We start from the raw sequence: 21,807 nt of genomic DNA on the forward strand, positions 1-21,807 counted from the left end.
TTTTTGGAGCCATAAATCTCTTTGAGAATATGATGGTAAAACCAATGAATAATCTTCCTACAAAAATACACAATCTCCACATTTATACAAAAATTTGCATATAATTTCAAGAGATTCATAAATGGTTTAGAATTCATTCGTGAGCTTCTTAAGAACCCTTGGATTGAACTCTGCATTTTCATAGAAAAACATTCTAATTAAATAAGGCAGTTGATGAGAAATCAAACTAAGAAAACTTAATTGTATGATTCAAATTGCCTTAGCATCAGATTATAATTGTCTGATGTATCAATCATTCCTCATAATTGGACTTCAGCTGTCACCGGGACTGGATAAATAACAATAACAATAAATACAACAACAAATGTTCATACAGTATTGGCTATGTATCAGGCACTGTTTTAAATCCTTCCATATATATAAGCTCATGTATTCTCACAATGATAGAGTACATAAATCAGAGTATCCGACCTCTAGGCAGTTTCACAGATGGATACTGCACACATTTTTATCTCTGATTTTTTTTTAGATTCTATATTCCATTAGCCTTCACTTAGTTATGTAAGTAGTTGGTACATACCAACTTTTTCTTGAGATTCTTTCTTTCTTTCCCTTTTGCTCTGTTTTTGTCTTTCTTTCCTTCTTTCATTATATATGTGTATATATATATAAAATACATATAAAATAAATATATATTTATATACAAGATATAAAATAAATATATAAAATATATATTTCATATAAGATATATAAAATATACATATATAAAATCTATATAAAATACATAATGTTTCAGTGTACTATGTACTCTGGATGTAATATTTAGGATACAGCTTATTTCTGGTAAAGAGAAATTTTCACTTAGTTTATTGTTTTCAATCGCACATTACATGCTGGTTTGGGGCAATCTGCCTTTTCAGAATTTATTTTTACATTTTTGTGTGTATGAGAGGGCAAGGGGTAATTATCGAACCCTCCTCTTTATCATTTGTACTAAGTTGTAAAGCATTTTAATTTTTTTGGTTCTCATGCAGGCCTTATCAATGGACCTTGATATGTTATTTGTTATTACAAAATTAGTTTATCATCCTGGCTCCTGACTATGATTAAAATGTAGGCATTCAGTAATGCAATTCAACAAATATTTACTGCATGCCTAGACATCATCCAGTTCCTATCTTTAAGAAGCTTATGATTAAATATGTTGGATTCATACCCAAACATGTAGATTCAAACACAGATTTGATAAATGCTATAGTCTCAGCATTATAGACACTCATGGAAGGATAGAGTCATACCAGCCAGTAAGACCAACGAAAGCCAAATAGAAATGGTCATTGTAAAATTGGCTCTGAAACTGAGTACAATTTTGACAGAAAAATCAGAGTAGGACATTCCTAGCAATGGGAAAAACAGGAGCAAGTCTCTGAAGAGGAAAAGTAGGAGGCATATTTTTAGAATCAGAAACAGACTGCAGCCTAGACTGTATTATGGAGAACAGTGGGAGGTAAGACAGGGAAAGCAGTATGGCGCAGCATCATGGAGCGTCCTATGTGTCACACTAAGGCGGTAGTTTTTAGAGGGCAAATTTGCCCTCCAGGGGACATTTGGCAGTGTCTGGAGGCACTAGATCCTCACAACTGGGGGTGCTACTGGCATCTAGTGGGTAGAGGCAGTAAAGGATTTAGGCTTTATTCCCTAAGCAAATGGGAACTATTGGTGGGTTATGTTTTCTTGAACGGTGGTTGCCTAGGTTCCTGGGGCTTGTTACACTAAATCTGCAAAGTGTTAACTGTGTAGATCACCCCCAGGAAAAGTACAAGAAGAAAAGGCCAATTTGGGAGATAAAGAATGACATATACTAACCACTTTGTGGCCCTTTTACCTGAGAAAAGAGAAAGAACTAAAAGAAAAAGGAAAGAAGTGAAGTTTTCATGCACTCGTAGGATCCAGACCTAAAAATATTAGTGCAGAGGAGAATGCAGGCATTTCTGATAATTGGAACAGTCTGATTTCATTTCCTGAAGAATGAAATATCAAGCAGTATATGGAGCTTAAGGTTTTAAGCTTTTTTCTTCGGGTATTCATTTCACAAAACCAACAGAGCAAACATCTATCATAAAAATACAAACATATCTCTGAACACCTCAAATCCCACCCTTTAATTTGAGAAACAAGTCAGTCATCTATATTTCATTTCTTCATAAATAATAAACGTCAAAAAGTGAATATGATCAAAAGGATTCATAAACAGCCAGACACTTCATGCCAGGTATGTTTATCTCTCTTGCATCATGTGAGAGAAACTAAACAAGCAGGCAAAAAAAAAATTAATTTTATTTTTAGCCTTGCCAAGTCATTGGCTGTATTTATGGTTCTGCTTTTCTAACATGAAGTAGATTTGACTTCTTGTAGCTAAGACAAAGTTGGAGCTGCGACCACCTACCATAATCCCTTGCCTATTCCGTCTTGTTCCTTTGGATTGTGACAAAAGAATTAGGAGGTCTTTTTCACTCGTGGATTTTCTAATTAATGGTTCACATGAGTTCCAGAAGCAGAAGCACGATGATCAAGAAGCTCTTCCATTTTAAAGGGGATTTGAAGACTACTTGACTTTCTGCCATATGAATTCTTGTGCTCTATTCTAAGTGGTCTGATCCAATGGAGTGACTCGGAAACTGAGCCAAGCCTCCCTACTTCCGACGTCCATGTAGGTGCAATGTGAAGAAGCAACTCAGGAAAATAACTTAGGCGTTATTTACATTAGGATTTTCAAGGCGACTGTGTTATTTTAGGCACATACAGCAGAGGGCATTGTCTGGCCAAACTTTAACAGGGCTGCTATAGACAATAAGAAAGAAAGAAAGAGGGAAGCCTTCCCCTGAAAACAGACAAACAAACAAAATTGAAAAGAGAGTATGGAAACAAGGAAATGAGCTTTATACTGCGTTGTGCTCCCCAGCTTTTCTTTGTAGGAAGGGCTTTTATGAAAGTAGTTAAACACTAGACGAGCATCATCTCAGAAATTGATGCAACTCCTACTCTATGAGTTGGACTCTACTAGGTTCATCAATTAGTGAACGTGACATTACTTAGGTCCTCAGTGAATTTAGAGCCTTAACGATCTACCGGATACTTCTGTGTGCTTATACACTATTCATTCATTCATTCATGCATTCATTCAGCAAATATTTAATGAACATCATGCCAGGTGAAAACTACTGAATAGGACAGACAAGTATCTGCTCCATGGAACATTCCACTCAGATGAGAACATTCATCTAAGTATATGAGAAAAATATCCATACTAAGTCTTACGATGGAAATTAAATATGGTGATGTGATTGATGGTGGTAGAGGTGCTTCTTTGGGCTGGATGGTAAAGAAAAAAATTGAAAAGGAAAAATGTAAGGGATGTTCTGAAGGACAAGGAAAACCAACCATACAAAAATAAAAGGACAGGTCCTGAGAGGGGGGAAAAAGCTTGGAGCATTTGAGGACCAGAGGAAGTCCAATGTGGTTGAAGACAGAAGGGAGGTGAAGAAAAGTTGAGAGGCATGAGATGCAGGCAGGTAATCAGACAATCTTGATTTGGGGACCAGAGCAGTTTGCATTTTGCTCTAAAATGATCTGGAGCTAATAGGAGCATTTCAACGGAAGGATGACATGAACATATTTTTATTTTAAATATTCACTTTAAATGCCATATGGAGAATTAATTGTGGTAAGGCAATTGCAAAAGTAGAGAAACTGGTAAGAAGTTATTTCAATGGTCCAAGTTAGTAATGAAGATGATCTGGCCTAGAGAGGGTCAAAGAGGAAAAGCAAATGGATCCGGTTATATTTTAGTAATAGAGTCACATGAATAGTGTTGTGCTGGATATAAATAAAGAGGGGAAAAAAAGAAGATTCTTACATTTTTGCATTGAGCAACTGGGTGTGTGGCAGTGGCATTTTTGGAGGTGCAGGGGCAGGTTTTGGGATCTGTTTTTAGTGTATGCTATGGCATTTAATTCAAGTAATTCTTTCAATGTGTATTTATTAATGTTATTACCATCACTCCCACGTAGAAAGGTACAACTCAGAGAAGGCTGATTTGCCAAAGATCAGTCAATCAGTAATACTAAGCCAACCTTCCAACCCTCCTCATTACATTCTCGATCTGATTTTTGTTCCTCTAGGTTTTACTAATATGAGTTTGTGGTTCTTTCTGTGCTTCAGCATTGTTTCAGGTTGGAAAGTATAATATTTTGTTAGGGAACCAAAACTGAATATATGTCTAGTAAGTCCTTTGTGTGCAATTTCCAGAGTAGGCATGAGCAGCACCGGTGATCAGAGATACCTCTTTCCTGATGGCCACATCATAATTTCCAAAAATCCTCCCCTGATCTCTATGTACACTGAAATTTCCTAATGCGACCCCATAGAGTAGCTAATTTTGCCATCACTGGTATTTCATGCTCAAGGGATTTCAACTAGGGCTGATTAATTTCCACCTGCACATCTCAGTAGTCAGATCGTCAGGTTGATGATCAGTTTCATTCAGGTTTAAAGTAACGCTAGGGCCATTGATTATTGAAGTCATAGGACTTTTCCATCAACCATTCCTCTCTAATTTCTTTTATACACAAGGGCAGATCATTCTTTTTACACACGGTGCTCTCTCATCAAACCCTTTTCTGCCTAAGGGGATTGTGGTTTCTTCCTAAGTCTCTTTACTGAAGCAAATCCAACTTTCTACCAGGCTTGCAGAGCCCCTCAGTTGGGCCAACCCAACTATCTAAATTCTGCAGCATAAGCCCTTGGCTTCCAGTAAGTCAGTTTTCCCTCATTTCATGCTCCTACTCGTCTGCTTTTTAAAGTAATCTCTTACCTCCTCCACCACCACCCTGCCTCAATGCAAGTTTATGTCCCTTTAAAAACCTACATAAAATCCTGAATCTTCTTAAACCTTTCTCTGATTATCTATGACTTGTGACAATGCTTTATGGCACTTAAATCTTGAATATGTTGGTTTGCATTATATATACAATATATAGGACACACACATATATATAAATATATATATATATACTTTTTAATTTTTTATATGTATCTGTATATTTCTATTATAGTTGCAATAAGATTATAATGTTCTAGAAGGCCTAGCCCCAATGTCATTCTTATAATCCTGACTCTACTGTCCAAACAATAGCAACATGTTGGCCACATGCTTTTTTTTTTCCTTTTCTTTTATTTTTTTTAATACATTGTTCTCTCTATTCACTATTTCTCCTCACCTAATGACACTGTGATTGTGTCACCTCTAAACTCCAAACATATGTATTCTTTTATTATAAATGAGGTAAGTCTTCGAGAAAAATGAAAATGCAGACTCAGGCGTCATCATCTTCTTCTTCTCCAATCTCAATTTCTTACAATTTTCTAGAAACGTTGCCAGGTCTGTGTGTTCAGCCAAAGAACCTCCTGTTGACTTGACAGGTTGAGTCCCTGGTTTACAGCTATTTAAATGTTGTATCACTTCCATTACATTTGCCTAGAGGGTCAGCCTTAGGCAGAGTTACAAACATTTTCTTCTCCCTGAAAATCTGCAGAACCACATAATACTATTTAAGGAGTAGAGAAAACTCAACAGACTTGTGAAATTGTATTTCAACTGGGGAAAAAAATGGAACTATGTTAGAAAATATTTCTAAAATAATTTTGATTTGGAGAGGTAAGCTATCTTTGATAATGGTGTTATTCGAGGTGTTGTTTTTCCTTCTCCTGTGTATTCTAGTACTCTTTAAAATTTAAAGAGTTATCCAGAGAAATGACTGCAATAGAAAGCCTCCTTAGCATGGTAGGGATGAGTCTCATCTCCTTTCTGACAAGCAGTTCATGTTGCCTCAGCTTACTTTGTTTCCTTGGGTAGGTCTCAAATGTATAATGGTACATGAAATCAGAATTTTTCTACCGTCTTACTTACTGTTTTTTTGCTATTGGTTTCAGAAAGGGAGAGATAGCAAGAGGGAGGGAGAGGCGGATGGAGAGGGAGAAAGAATGAATATGTACATTATCAAGATAGGTTTACTGGTAAGTAACCAGAAAAAAATGTTTTGTTTATATTGTAAGGGATTGAATATTTTGCATACTAAGAAAATATAGAGGAAAGATAGTCATAGGATTCATTACTTCAGCTGCCCATCCCAAATACCAAGAATACAAATTCTTCCCTTCTTTCCTTTTCCTTCCTTGACATAACAGCTTTATCCTCGGGCCTCCTCCTCTCTTGGCCACAAGATGGCTTCAGCCACTCTAGGCATCTTATACTCACAACAATATCCAGAAACATAATAAAGAAGTATCACTTCCTCATGCTTTTTTTTCTCCTTAGCAGGAGAAAAAATAATTCCCAGAACCCATCAGCTGACTTCTCACATCTCATTAGCCAAATGGTGTCACATGTCCCAGACCTAACCATTCTCTGGAGACAAAGTGGTACAACCAATCCTTGTTTAGGCAAGAGATCAGCAGACGATAGTCCAAAAGTTAGCCCTGGGAACTAGGAATGTTCTTAAATTTTTAAGTAGTTAGGAAGAAATGTTTAGAATAATATTTTGAGGAGCACCTGGGTGGTTCAGTCGGTTAAGCAGCTGCCTCTGCTCAGGTCATGATCCCAGAGACCTGGGAAGGAGCCCCATGTCAGGCTCCCTGCTCAGCGGGGAGTTGGCTTCTCCCTCTCCCTCTGACCCTCTACTCTTACTTGTGTGAACTCGCTCTCTCTCTCTCTCTCTCCCTCCCTCCCTCTCAAATGAATAATGTTTAAAAAATAATATTTTGAGACCTGTGAAAATGGTATGAAATTCACATTTCAGTGCCCATAGAATTTAATCAGAACACAGCCATCTCCCTGCATTTACATTTTCACTACAACTACTTATGAATGTGAGTGTGTGTTCTGGGGGCGGGGGGGGGGGGGGGGGGAGTGGTTGTGGCTAACGAATTCACCTTTCTTTCACCTGGCTCTCGAACTAGTTCCAATTCCTAGATGCAGCTTATGCTAACTGAGCAATAATACTGCACTATATGAAGCACCCCCCGTTTCCTAGTGCGCAGAAGCATGGGTAGGGAAAGAAGAAAGGTCTGTTGACAAAGTCAGAATATCCTCTGGGACAAGGCTAAAAGTATTACAGTTTAATTCAAAACCCATACAGATCCATTTGTAAATAAATGCTGTCAGATGACACTGTAATGGATAGTGCATACTTTTAAATTGATTTCTTTCTGATGTGATAAAAACATCTTATGAAAGAGATGTTGAAACATGGCTTTTAATGTAAAGTAACATAATTTAGATTTTAAAAATAGAAAACGTTTTGTTGACGGTAGTGTATTCGATTCAGTGCATGTACCAAGCGTTATTTTCTGTGGGTTATAAATTACCTTTGAACCAGCTATAATTCATAAATCGTTACTTATGGCTGATTTATAGGAAATCTCATTAATAGCAATAGCAAAAAGACCTTGAAGTAAGCAAGAAATAGAAAATAAAACAGCCTGGGGATTGGGAAGGGAGAGACATATGCAATCTACAATTAATAGCAAGGGATTATATTTGCATATGAAAGCATGCTTTGGATCCTCGCAGTAAATCCTTACCATAACTTTGAATAATAGGTATTCGTGTAATCCCTATCTTATATAAGAGGAAGAAACTGAGTGTCCCATCAGCTTATTTTTAGTTTTAGCATGTTTTAAATATCTATTATGTATTGCTTATTATGAGCTGGTAACATAAATTTTTATATATAATGTGATATTGCTACCCTAAGGCCTTTGGGTGGATGACAGTGGTGTTCCCCTTTTGCAGACAGTAAAGACAGGTGGACTAGCTTTCCCAGTTATAGTTATGGAGCTGTCAGCAGGCATTTCAATTTTGGAAGTCTTTCCTAGAGCCTTCTCCCTTGACCCTGGGACATGACTGCCTTGCTATTTCTTATTGTAAAGAGAAAAGGACAGCAAATGGCTTATCGTAAGCAAAGGATTTAATCTTCTCCCCTCCTATGCCATATTCGGTTACTTATTTCTCTCTATCTCTATTGCCAGAGACCCTAGGATTCAGAGAGTCAGTCATAGGGTGGGAGATGGAAGGTGAACGGGAGGGGCAGGACCCTGGGACCCCAATCCTAAAAATGCCAATCAGTTAATGTACCAGAGATGTTATATGCTGTTTTCCAAATGCCCAATTACCTTAAAATGTGTGTGTTGGACAGAGGGTAACTAATGTAAAACTCTACCAAATCATAAGAATAAAAAATTTTCAGTGGTCATGTCACTGGAAAATTAAGTAGGATTCTATATAAAGTGGAAATCTACAAGGGTTTTTAAGGTCATGTACACATTTACAATAAAAAATAACTAGCTCAGGGTGAGAAGCCTACCAATCACATTGTTGTCACGGTATAAATGGAACAATAGAATAGACCTATAAAGCCATCAACAAGATTAATAAGATGAGCAGGGCCCCGCCATTTAGTGATTAGTTGTTTTAAAATGTAGATTTTATTATTATTTCGGTATGATGAGACAAACAAATCAGGAGACAATTGTCACTGAAGAGATACATTATTTTTTTTACTCACAGTTCCCAAGAGGAGGGAGCATGCCATGCCACATGGCCCCTGCAAGGAAGCACCTGGGTCAGTCAGGGGGTAGAAGGAGCAAGGGAAAATCTGAGTGAGAATCTTTATTATGGTTTGTGAGACAAAGCAAGAGAAGGCAGGGTAAGCAGGCTTGCAATCTGCTAGCCCTGTGAGATCCCGATAAAGGAGGTGGTTGGGGTAAAGGCTTCAGGTTGATCAGTTTGCATTTGAAAGGCATGCTGGTGGGCAAGTCCTTTACTACCTCTAGAAATTGCCTAGCCCCTGGAGGGTTCTCTCTGGAACAAGGCCCTGGATATCAAAACGTCAGCAAATATAGAAGACAGGGCCACCTGAGTGGCTCAGTTGGTCAAGCGTCAGACTTTTGATTTCAGCTCAGGTCATGACCTCAGGGTTGAGAGATCAAGGACCTCCCGTATTGTCAGATGCCATGCTCAGCGGGGAGTCTGCTTAAGATCCTCTCTCTCCCTCTCCCTCTGCCCCTCCTCCCATCACTCATAAGTTCTCTCCCTCTCTCTCTTTCAAAAAAAAAAAAAAAGAAAGAAAATAGAGAAGATAGAAAGTCATGATTAATATATTAGTGCCAATCACTACATATACACAGAGTTGGGATTAGATATTCAGTGTTTCTGCACTTTTGCAACAGCCATTGAACATAATGTACCAGGTACTGTGTTGGTGGGAGGCTGACAAAAAAAGCATCAGACATGGCCTCTGTCCTCCTTGTGTTCACAGACTAGCTCGCAGACTCCCTGGAGAAGCAGAACCAGGGACTAATGATCGTAGTACCAGGTGGTTTGAAAAGTGGATCTAGAGCTGCAGCCCCGAAGAAAGAAGTAAATGTCTTTCCCAGGCCTTCCATCCTCATGCCACAGGGGACTGTTGGCAGTTTACTATTCCCTGGATGCACCGGCGTCCTTCATAGGTCCTTGTCTTAGCCTAAGCTACTCCTTGCCTAAAATGCTCTTCTTTCCACTTTCTTTTAAATCAACTTCTAATATAAAACCTAGGGCAGATGATACTCTTCTTTGAAAGTCCTCTGATTTACCAGCACAGATGGAGCCCATCAGTGCCCTTGTGCCAATGTGGCCTGGTCTCATACCAATGAACGTATATTACTGTACTTCACCTGTTTGCCTATCTGTCTCACCTTTTGAATTATCATTTCTTTGGGGTTAAGGATTATATTCTTCATCTTTATATGCCCTTTTCTTAGCATGGTGTCTGGGTAAGAGCAACAACAACAAACAATAATAATAATATCTAACATGACTGAATTTTTACAATAGAGGAGGCATTATTCTAAGTACTTTGTCTGTGTCAACTAATTTTATCCTCACAACGCCACCAAAAGTATGTAATATTATCATTCCCATTTTGTAAGTGAGGAAAATGTGTCATGGAGAGAAGATTAGTAAGTTGCCCAGGGCAACACATTATTAGTACTAAATTAGTGCCTTTTTGGATTTGAAGGTAGTGATCCCCCCTGTCCCTTTTTTTCCTTTGTTTCCAAGAGATTCATAGGAGAGACACTGTTTATGGACATGAGAGATTTGGAAGAAGTCATTACACAGGTGCCCAATTCATGATAAGAGTGGGACATACACTGGGTAACCCAAGCCCCTTTAAAATTCCTTCTTGTGCTGGAAGAGATGCAGAAAGTGAGTTATTTTATTCCCCTTCCCACAAATCTAGTTAAAATCAGGAAGAGGAGGGACACAAGATATATAATATTTTTGTTATACTAAGGTATCCTCTGTACATAAAAGTTATGTTTCATGGAAATGCTCTAATCTGTGGTATGTCTGGCTCTAGGGAGCAGTTGCTATATTATCATGAGTTTGGGTATTTGAAAATCCCTTAAGGTTTACGTATGTTTGCACATGCCATTGTTTCAGGGTATCTTCACAGGTACTATAAGTCGAGTTGCCAGGGCTTACAGCTGAGGTCACTCCCCAAAAAAGGGTATTTTAGATAAATAAATTGTGAAACAAATATTTTGCCTATGCCATCGTTCTCCCAGAAGCTTTTTCATGGAGTGTTTGAGATCATATGCTCTTGGACCAATCAGATGAGCGTCTGAGTCCTGGTTCTGTACTTACTAACTTTGTGACTTTATGCATGTTAGTTTCCCTACAATTAAGCTCTCCACTTTGGAAATGGAGACTATAAAAGTCCCTACGTCAGAGCAGTGCTGTAAGGATGATGAAGGATCAGTCCACACAACCTATGCGATTGAAAAGGGCCCCATTCTCAGAAGGGCCCACACTTGGTAAATGCTCTGTGGTTACAGAATTGAAATTCTTCATAATTTTGAAGAAGCCATCCCCTAGTTTCATTTTGCACTGGGCCCTGTCACGTAGGATAACCCTCAATGAAATACCAGCTATTACCAGTTTTGCAAGGAAGCTTTTAGTTGGTTGGGTATCCCAGAGCTTATTTTCTGAACTTTTCCAATCTCATCTGGACATTGAACCTACTGGTGGAGGACATCTTGTGTGTCCTCATGCATTCAAGTCATACTTGGTTGGTCAACACTCTAGTAATTACCTCATTTTTCCATTCCTCTGTGAGTGCATATTTGATGGGTATGGGCTGTGGATGACTGCTAATTTGAAGTACAGAAACATTTTCTCTATAAATATGAGCGGCATCGCTCAGTGAGGGACATTAGATTTGTTGTTTGCTTAGTCCGAGAAATGATGGCATTTGCTGATACGCTGCATCACTGACACGGCTCCAGAAAGACATTTGGCGGAGATCTAATAACTCTTTTTTTGCTCTTATATTGCAGACTATTTGAACTCCAGAAGGACCAACACCAGATAAATTATGAATGTTGAACAAGATGACCTTACATCCACAGCAGATAATGATAGGTCCTAGGTTTAACAGGGCCCTATTCGACCCCCTGCTTGTGGTGCTGCTGGCTCTTCAACTTCTTGTGGTGGCTGGTCTGGTGCGGGCTCAAACCTGCCCTTCTGTCTGCTCCTGCAGCAACCAGTTCAGCAAGGTGATTTGCGTCCGGAAAAACCTACGTGAGGTTCCAGATGGCATCTCCACCAACACTCGGCTGCTGAACCTCCATGAGAACCAAATCCAGATCATCAAGGTGAATAGCTTCAAGCACTTGAGGCACCTGGAAATCCTACAGTTGAGTAGGAATCATATTAGAACAATTGAAATCGGGGCCTTCAATGGTCTGGCAAACCTCAATACTCTGGAACTCTTTGACAATCGTCTTACTACCATCCCAAATGGAGCTTTTGTATATTTGTCTAAACTGAAGGAGCTCTGGTTGCGGAACAACCCCATTGAAAGCATTCCTTCTTATGCTTTTAACAGAATCCCTTCTTTGCGCCGCCTAGACTTAGGGGAATTGAAAAGGCTTTCATACATCTCAGAAGGTGCCTTTGAAGGTCTGTCCAACTTGAGGTATTTGAACCTTGCCATGTGCAACCTCCGCGAAATCCCTAACCTTACGCCTCTCATAAAACTAGATGAGCTGGATCTTTCTGGGAACCATTTGTCGGCCATCAGGCCTGGCTCTTTCCAGGGCTTGATGCACCTTCAAAAACTGTGGATGATCCAGTCCCAGATTCAAGTGATTGAACGGAATGCCTTTGATAACCTTCAGTCACTCGTGGAGATAAACTTGGCACACAACAATCTAACGTTACTGCCTCATGACCTCTTCACACCCTTGCATCATCTAGAGCGGATACACTTACATCACAACCCTTGGAACTGTAACTGTGACATACTGTGGCTCAGCTGGTGGATAAAAGACATGGCCCCCTCCAACACAGCTTGTTGTGCTAGATGTAACACTCCCCCCAATCTGAAAGGGAGGTACATCGGGGAGCTTGACCAGAATTATTTCACATGCTATGCTCCTGTGATTGTGGAGCCTCCAGCAGACCTCAATGTCACTGAGGGCATGGCAGCTGAGCTGAAGTGTCGGGCCTCCACGTCCCTGACCTCTGTATCTTGGATTACTCCAAATGGAACAGTCATGACACATGGGGCGTACAAAGTGCGGATAGCTGTGCTCAGTGATGGCACTTTAAATTTCACGAATGTAACCGTGCAAGACACAGGCATGTACACGTGTATGGTGAGTAATTCCGTTGGAAATACCACTGCTTCAGCCACCCTGAATGTTACTGCAGCAACCACTACTCCCTTCTCTTACTTTTCAACTGTCACAGTAGAGACTATGGAACCTTCTCAGGATGAGGCACGGACCACAGATAACAACGTGGGCCCCACTCCAGTGATCGACTGGGAGACCACCAATGTGACCACCTCTCTCACGCCACAGAGCACAAGGTCGACAGAAAAGACTTTCACCATCCCAGTGACTGATATAAACAGTGGGATCCCAGGAATCGATGAGGTCATGAAGACCACCAAAATCATCATCGGCTGTTTCGTGGCGATCACACTCATGGCTGCAGTGATGCTGGTCATTTTCTACAAGATGAGGAAGCAGCACCATCGGCAAAACCATCACGCCCCGACAAGGACTGTGGAAATCATTAATGTGGATGATGAGATCACAGGAGATACGCCCATGGAAAGCCACCTGCCCATGCCTGCTATCGAGCATGAGCACCTAAATCACTATAACTCTTACAAATCTCCCTTCAACCACACAACAACAGTTAACACAATAAATTCAATACACAGTTCAGTGCATGAACCGTTATTGATCCGAATGAACTCTAAAGACAATGTACAAGAGACTCAAATCTAAAACCTTTACAGAGTTACAGAAAACAAACAATAAAACAAAAAGACGGTTTATTAAAAATGACACAAATGACTGGGCTAAATCTACTGTTTCAAAAAAGTGTCTTTACAAAAAAAAACAAAAAAGAAAAGAAATTTATTTATTAAAAATTCTATTGTGATCTAAAGCAGACAAAATTATGTGTATTCCTCAGAACCTGTTTTTGCTGCACTTATTTACTATTTTCCCACATCTCATCCCTGCCTTCCCTGGTTGCCATATTTTTCATAGGAGATCTCAAGTCCCTAAAGAACTGGCCTAGGAAATTTTGTAAGAATTCTGTTACACTTTGAGATTTTTATGGTGAATTCTAGTGGTGAGATCCAGTCTCTTTTGTCTTTCTTTTTTTTTTTTTTTTTTACTCTTTCCTTTCTTTCCTTCATGCCCTCTGAAGTAGTCCAATGGGGAATGCAATATTAGAAATAGATTTTTAAGAGAGAACGAGATTAAAAACATGCAAGATCTTATATTTTTCATGTAATGACCTGTTCTGTATTTATGAGGAGAATCATTCAATGACAAAGCAAAAAAAAAAAGAAAAAAGAAAAAAGAAAAAAAAAACAAAAAACAAAAAAAGGAAACAGATTAATTTACATATGAGCATCATAAAACCCATTATCTTTTAAACACCTCTAGAACCAGAATTTGTAGTTCAAAAACTAAAAAAATAAGGTTATAAATAAAATATTGTTGGTTTTTCTGTACCTGGACACAACTCATTTGTAGTATGGCTCCAATGTGAGAAACTTGAAGGTAATTAGATTTCCTACTTTCTAAGAAAGAAAAAAGTATTATACTCTTCCGTCACAGCATCAATCTCTATGGGGTCCTATTTCATTAGTTGACTTGAGTGTTGGATCTATATTCAACGATGCTGTGGTATTTTTTTTCCTTCTTATTAGAAGCACTCTTTGTAGAATGCTCAGATTAAAAAGTAATGATTTTGTGAAGTAAATTCAATCCCACTTGGAAGAAAGTTTCATTATAGTGTATTCACTGTCTCCTAAGTAAAGTCCTACTGGCTAGATAAAATACAAGAGAATGTGAAGGTATTCTAAATTATCGAAGTTGAAAAAATAATTTTTGGTGCTGAGTATCAGCAAATTCAGCTCAATTCCACAATAATTATTAAAGACCTTCCTCTATGGTCTAAGTACTGATATTAGTACTGTGGGTACACAGTTGACAAGACCTGCTTCTTGCTCTTAAATCTCTCACAATCTATACGAAACATGAGTAGAGAACTATCAGCCTGCCACTGGGGGCTAGCTCTAATTTTACTGTTAGGCTGTGAATTGAGAAGCTAAAATTTCAAAAATATTGGGTTACTGTTATTACAGAAACCTTGATTTATGGTTTCTTCCATCCTTTCTGGAAGATCTGACTCTCTTCTTTCAAACGCAGATTGCAAGGCTGTAAAGATGTGTGAGTATGGATTTGCCAGGATGGGTGTGTGCTCACCAGGAGACAGCAATGCTAATACGGTGGTAATTCACTAACAGTACTTTAAGGAACTGGAGAAATTTTAAGTATGAGAACATATGCTAGCTTCCAAGTAAAAGAGGAACTTGCTGGTTCTTGGTACCTCGGCGCTCTCCTGATACTTTAACACAGTATGTCTATGACTTCTGTCTTTATCTACGGGAAACAGTGAAAACAGCCACCTCTCATTACTGACCTTGAAACCTACCCTCACTGGTGAATCGAGTGATGCCCAATCTGGAGAAAACTTCATCTCCTAATGGATGAGCACTGTGTATACTCACACATACCTCTGCAGGCTGGAGCTCACGCCCGGGTTTTGTGATCTCCAGATGTGGAAAATCAATCATTACTAGCAAAGCAGGTCAGAGAAACTGGAATGAAGGGAAAGCACATGAGTAAGACCACATAAGGGTTTGTTAGGTTTTCTGGTTTTTTTTTGTTGTTGTTGTTGTTGTTGTTGTTGTTGTTGTTTTAATCACTAATTCTCCAGTAGCTTTTTCCTCCCTTGTATTTTTACTTCCCTGTGTTAGGAACACAGTTCACATTTCCTTTTACTGTGGAGAAGACCCGAGAAAGGGGAAAACACATGTTGGCTGTCATTGGCCAAACTATTCACTCTAGAATGTACTTAATATATTCCCAAGCTGCAGATCACAAAGCAAACAAACAACCCACCAAGGAAGATCCAGCAAGTGCTGTTATAAAGAGGAGTGGTATAAGCCAAGAGGGAAAAGAATCCTGCCTTTTCTACTTGATTTGTGTTCACCGAGCTCTTTCTTTGCTGACTCTGAACCTTCATTCACTTTAAGCTGATAATTCTTATGGAGTTAGTCCCAGCACACAACTCCCCTTGGCTATGAGGTTTGGCTGAAAAATTCTACTAAACAGACTGAAAGGCAAACTCAAACTAAAACATTAAGTAAGAAAGAGCATACATTTCAATCCTAGGGACTTTATGGTGGCTCTAGTAAATACATTCTAGAAGAAAAGGTACTGATGAAAGACTGGTTAAGCCAAAACTTGACCTTCACAGTAAATTTAGAAACACTTTGACCAAAGGTCCTCATTGCGGGTTTTGGGGTTGAAGAGTAGAGTGCTATAGGTGCATTACCTAGATGTATGTATCGAGAGGTTCATGATTAGCGGTGTATTTGCCCTGCATAACATACATGGCTTTTGTCCTTCAGTACAGGAATTGCACGATGTGTTAGAGACCATCACACAGTGGACCTCTTGGTCCAGAAAAAGGTCACATGACTATTTAAAGGTCATGTGACTATATTTCTCATATATCCTTGTAGCCAAACACAATTCTATGTCAATCACTCTTTTTATTCTATCCAAAGGCAACCAAGTGGTAGTACTCTTAAATACTCATGTGCACCCAAAACGTGTCATTTAGAATTAACCAAGTTAATGTAATCTGATGATAATTTTGTGTGTGCGCACACGTGTGTATGTGTGTGTGTGTATTTTTCCTACTAAAGGTATGCAATTTGTTTCAGGGAAATATCAGGGGTGTTTTAGAAAGAAGATTCTGCAACATTTCCTTTTTCTATCAGGAATCCCATATACCTGGCTATCTCATCAATCTCCTAAATCTTTGGAATGTGTACAAATACATTTTCAGTGGCAAAATAGAAGAATTTGGCATAGCTCATGCACATAGGCCTGATACAGCTTTACTAATTATTCCCTCATATCCTGAATATTCTGTAATCAAATACCATCTTTTCCCAAATTGAAATGGGTCTTTTGATCTTGGAACATTGACAAGTGTTTGTTTGAGGAGAAAAATGTTGCAAGTCCAAGATTGCTCTGAGACCTTGTAATCAAAGAGTTAAAAAATCAGGGTATTTTAGACTCCACACTATGAAATTCTGAATATATATAGAATGCTGGAAAATAACTTGACAATAGAAGGGGTATTTGTGTGGGGGGCAGGGAGAGGAAAAGAAGCCATTTTTTTTAGAACAGGAGTTACTGAAACATGAAAATAGAATATTAAGTGGATGGTCCCAGAGTATTCAGCTTTTCCAAGGTAAATATTGAAAGGTGGAAACACATCTGCAACAACCCTGAATCCCTTATCCTTTTGGGATAATCTTCAAGATGCTTAGATAAGTAGAAGGATCAGATGAGTGGGTTTGAACACAGAGCAGTGCTCTAAAGCAATGTAATTTTCAATGCGTTCAATTGTTGATTTGGTCTTCATCTTACTAATTTCAATAAGGATATTGAAGACGAGGATATCATTAAATATCACACACAAAACATATGGGCGACTGAGGAGTCAGACTCTTCTAGGAAACTTCCTTTGTTTCCCATAAAACATATTAGCACAGAGTCAAAACGTATTAAAACATCTCCTTCTAAACGGTATGCATGTACTTATATTTGATTAGAATGTGATTTCTGTACAAAAGCTACTTTTTTTTTTTTGAGATTTTATTTTTAAGTAATCTCTACACCCAACATGGGGCTCAAATTTACAACCCCAAGATCAAGAGTCATACTCTCTTCTGACTGAGCCAGCCAGGACCCCTGTACAAAAGCTAGTTTCCATAAAAATGAGTTTCCAAAATTGCCTTAAAATAACCAAGGTCCCTTCCATTCTTTTTCTTCTGCCATAAGGAGAAGTACAAATTCCTAACAACTCCGTATTAGATAGAAAACAGTTGTGACACGGTTGTCTTTCCATGCTCTAGCAGGATACAAAATAAGATACATCTGGCTCCACGCGAGGAAAAAAGAAATGTAGAATGAATGACAGTTCACTATCAATTAAGATCCAAATTTAGATGCTGAGCGAAGCATTCTCACAACACACATCGGTTCATGTCCTTTTGTTCTTTTTCAAGTGCTGCCAACAAAACTTCTGAGGCTTCGACCTTTCTTAGTGTTAAGAAATACATACAAATCACATATACAATTATATAATTAAATCGTATAACAAATGTTTAGCAGCAGTAAGTGAAACTGCCATTCATTTTGCTTTTGCCTAAGATAAATAAAAGGAAAAAACAAAAAAAGGAGGGGGGCGGGATTTGCAGCAAGACAATCAATTGAGCTGTTTTAATGAAAGCACATGATACCAGAAGATCTTTCTGTTTTGTAGATTTTGTCATGCACCATAAACAAACATTCTCATACATCCACTGAACAAAACACAGAGAGTAAGGACCTCCAAAACTCCAGACCAGAAAGCCTGATCTTTCCATATTTGGCCCAGTAATTTAATTTCACCTTCTGGATTATTAAAGCCGTACTTTACTGTCCATGCGATACTGAACTGCTGAATTTACATTTGTCCGAATGGCATCAATCCTGTCTTTATCCGGTTGGCAGAAGTAGGGAATATATGGCTTTTAACCCAGATGAAAGGGAAGCTTCATTGTTGTTTGAAGGAGAGGGACTGGTCTCTGGGGTGGCAGTGGAATCCCTTCTGATTTATGTCTCGTAATCCTGAGAACTTGGCAGACTAGCACCTCGCTCAGCCCCAGGATATGGTGATGCGAACCCATGATGGGAGCCCCCGGCATTGATTAGGTCCATATATCAGTAAGGCTTCTGAATGAAAATAGTAAATCTCCTTACTTCTCAGCCCACAGTCCCCCACTGAAAGAGGTAAAAATAAAAACTTAACTTCTATCTAAGCACAGTTGCTAGTTTTGTAGCATGTATAGTTCTCTAAGAGAAATGAGTGACATGTCAATCCAACTAAATATATTGAAGCATACACAAAAGTAATTATGATATATTTTATGGTATATACTTTTTTATGGAAGCTACTCTAAAATTTTAAATCAAATAATTTGTAATACTAGGGAAATCATGAGTTTCTTTACTAACGGAATCGTTATAAAGAATAATTAACCTTAACAAAATGTGTAAAATGTCTCAAAACTCCAATGTTGAAGTGGAATTCCCAGTCCTATGGCTAGTTCTGTTTTTAAGAAAATAAAGTTTTACAAAATGAAAGAGAGAAGTAATAAAGTTTCTCTTTCCAGCATCCTTCAAACAGGATAACTCATAATTGTAAAGATTTCTCAACATAAATTGACTATTAATGAACTTTAGTTCACTCTGACCATAAAAATGTCATGTAGCTATGTATTCAGATCTGAACTTTTTTTCAAGAGTCTTGCAAACAAGTCACTCTTAAAAAATCAATACCAGCTTTTATATGCTTAATTGCATTTTTGTTTTTCAATATATATCCTTACACCATGTAGAAGTATATTTTTTCTCAGCATGATTTCAGGTCTCCAGATGTACTGTCTGTAAAATCAGAATCCGTCACTTCGACACAGCATTTAGTTACATGATCTAGAGTTCAACCCTAATGATACTGGGGACAACTCATACAGGTCAATAAATTATTTCCTAGGTTTTGTAGGAGTGAGGTACCTTTTTAATTTCTATTTTTGAACTCTGTATAATGGATCTTAGTGGATCTATTTTTATTATGATCAATGTAACCTCTGCCTCCAAGAAAATTGAAGAAAGCAGGAATTTCACAATCTTGAGAAATGCTTAAAAAGCTGCAGAATATTTATATATATATATAATTTAAATATGTATAATTTATCTAATCTATAATTTTATAAACACAAATGTGTTACCATACTTCCTATCAAAGACAAATGCCAATACATATTGGTTAATCTTTAGAAAGTATATGTTAATAAGAAAAAAATCTCATTTATTGGTCAACATGGTTTCAAATTATTGACATTATCATTAAATTCTTATAAAACTCAATCTATAACAAACCTTGAGAGTGATTTATAACAGCTATTTAAAAGCCATTTTAGTAATCAGAGGAAGCATTCATGTTAAGAAGTAAAGATCCACGATTAAATTAAATCAGAAATAAACTGGGCTTGTGGAAATTAGTGGGATACCATTAAGTAATCCTAAGTTAACTCAAAAATAAAAATTGTGTGCTTTATAGCTTAGAAAGCACTTTCATCTGTTTTCTTATTTGTTGAGCCTTGAAAGAATCGTGTGTGAGTATATTTTAAATAACATGTCAAATGTTTCCTGAATAGCATATTTGTCTGTATGTAGAACTGTTGATATTTTGAAGCCCTAAACAGAATAAAAAGAAAGAAAACAAAACACTGGGAAAGTGAAAAAGGAAGTGGTATAAGGAGAACACATGGTAAGATTATTTGTAGGTTTGAATAGACCGATTCCCATAGTGACTATGAATTGAGCAACCTCCAGGCACCGTTGAAGACTCTGGATACACAACAATGAACAAAACAAAGCCATGCCCTATATTGATAGGGTGACCAATTCATCTTGGTTTAGCTCAGACTGTTGTGGTTTTAGCAATGAATGCCCTGTATCCTAGGGAGTATTTGATTCAGGGCAAGCCAGGATGGTTGGTCACCCTCCTCTAGACCTAACGTCCTAGTAATTGTTACCTTGATTCCATGATTCAAATTAATGTGCTTATCTCATTGCTAATGGCAATGCCAGATGACATTGGCTACCAGGGAGCAGTGGCCAGAAATACCTTGTTTCTAAGTTGGGCAAGGTCATCACAAGAGCAAATGCTTGTTATCTCAAATTCCCTAGAATAATTTCCAGACAGCACTCTGTAGAGTCCAACAAAAGTACAGAAAACAGAACTTTCCCTCAAGGATCAGTTATAGGGTGAGCATGTCAACAATCATATTATTGTAGCTACCATTTACAGGACCCCTATACTCCTCATCTCCGGTACTTACACAAACCTAGAGGATAGGCATTGTCTTCTCCCTTTTAGGAAGGAAGAAATGGAGAGCAAACTCTTTCCGCTGCATGAAAATTAGAAAGAAAACCCAGGATGAAAGAAGAGAATTGGAATTTTCAGATGGCTATCTCAAACCTTAATTTAGCAATGATATTTATTATTTAGAATAGAAAACCCTGATGCTCTTCTCAGAATATTCCATGCCTTGGATTCTACTGGGTCATCTCCTCCTGGAAAACAACAGCCTTCTCTTGGGGACATACTTTGGTTATTAGTGTCAGCCTCATTTGTTCCTTATTCAAATTTATTAATGAAATTGGTAGGCCAGTATCTTTGAAGCACTTGATTGGGTAGTGTAGCAGTGTTCGAGATACTGATATGTTGAACTTCACAGAGGAGCTTCAAACAAAAAACATTATGGATCAGCTAGCATTCAAAGAAGAAATGAATCTGTCAATACTATTACCATCATAATTAATCAGTTTTAGGTATTTTATTTGTAGGATTTCATTATGATTCACTCTTATATTCTAATCAAATGTCTTTGATGGATACATTCACGAATAAGACAGTAGCTGAAGTATCATATTCCAGCTCCTTTCCATGTAAGAAAAAGCCTCTTGACCAATCTCAATAGTTCTTTAACATCTCATTATGTAAACTGTTTTCGTGAAGTCAATAAAAGCACCCAACTTCTCTTTCTTACAATACAACACACTGTTTAAAGTCTCCTAAGCTATATAAGAGGTAAACACTAGGCAATACATTTTTTTAGGCAGTACTTTTTTATTTGCAAAGTAGCTAAAAGCGATAATTAAAAAAAAAGAAACACCCCAAAAATGCAAGTTATACTCCCAAAGCCAGAGGTTTAACTTGAAAATTAGAGATTCAAATGAACAATTCTGAATAAAAAATAATTTATTTCAACCAAGTATCCCTTACAAATCTAAGCCTCTATACTTTAGTTTTTGTAATTATTTTTCACACTAAGTAAAAGCATTCCCCTTGATAAATAATGAATGCATCCAAGTGAAGGTATCATAAAGATAGATGACCACATGAGAGAATTATTTGGTTATATGTACCAGCATTAAAATATTTTTGGAAAGCTGTCTCTCTATATAAAGGTATGAGTGACC

The 21,807-nt window shown here is 37.9% G+C and overlaps 1 protein-coding gene across 8 annotated transcripts in view; it reads left to right on the forward strand.

Moving 5' to 3' along the window:
* The window catches only part of LRRC4C (leucine rich repeat containing 4C), a 1,155,306-nt gene extending 1,141,400 nt beyond the window's left edge, over window positions 1-13,906 (forward strand). For all 8 annotated transcript variants that reach the window (XM_049096568.1, XM_049096569.1, XM_035701999.2 and 5 more), the window contains one exon: window positions 11,437-13,906. In XM_049096568.1, the coding sequence (XP_048952525.1) occupies window positions 11,479-13,401 (1,923 nt within the window). In that variant the 5' untranslated portion in view covers window positions 11,437-11,478 and the 3' untranslated portion in view covers window positions 13,402-13,906. The remainder of the gene's footprint in view (window positions 1-11,436) is intronic.
* The last annotated feature ends 7,901 nt before the right edge of the window (window positions 13,907-21,807 follow it).

Source organism: Canis lupus, chromosome 18, assembly GCF_003254725.2.
Source record: "Canis lupus dingo isolate Sandy chromosome 18, ASM325472v2, whole genome shotgun sequence".
Taxonomy (NCBI): Eukaryota; Metazoa; Chordata; class Mammalia; order Carnivora; family Canidae; genus Canis; species Canis lupus.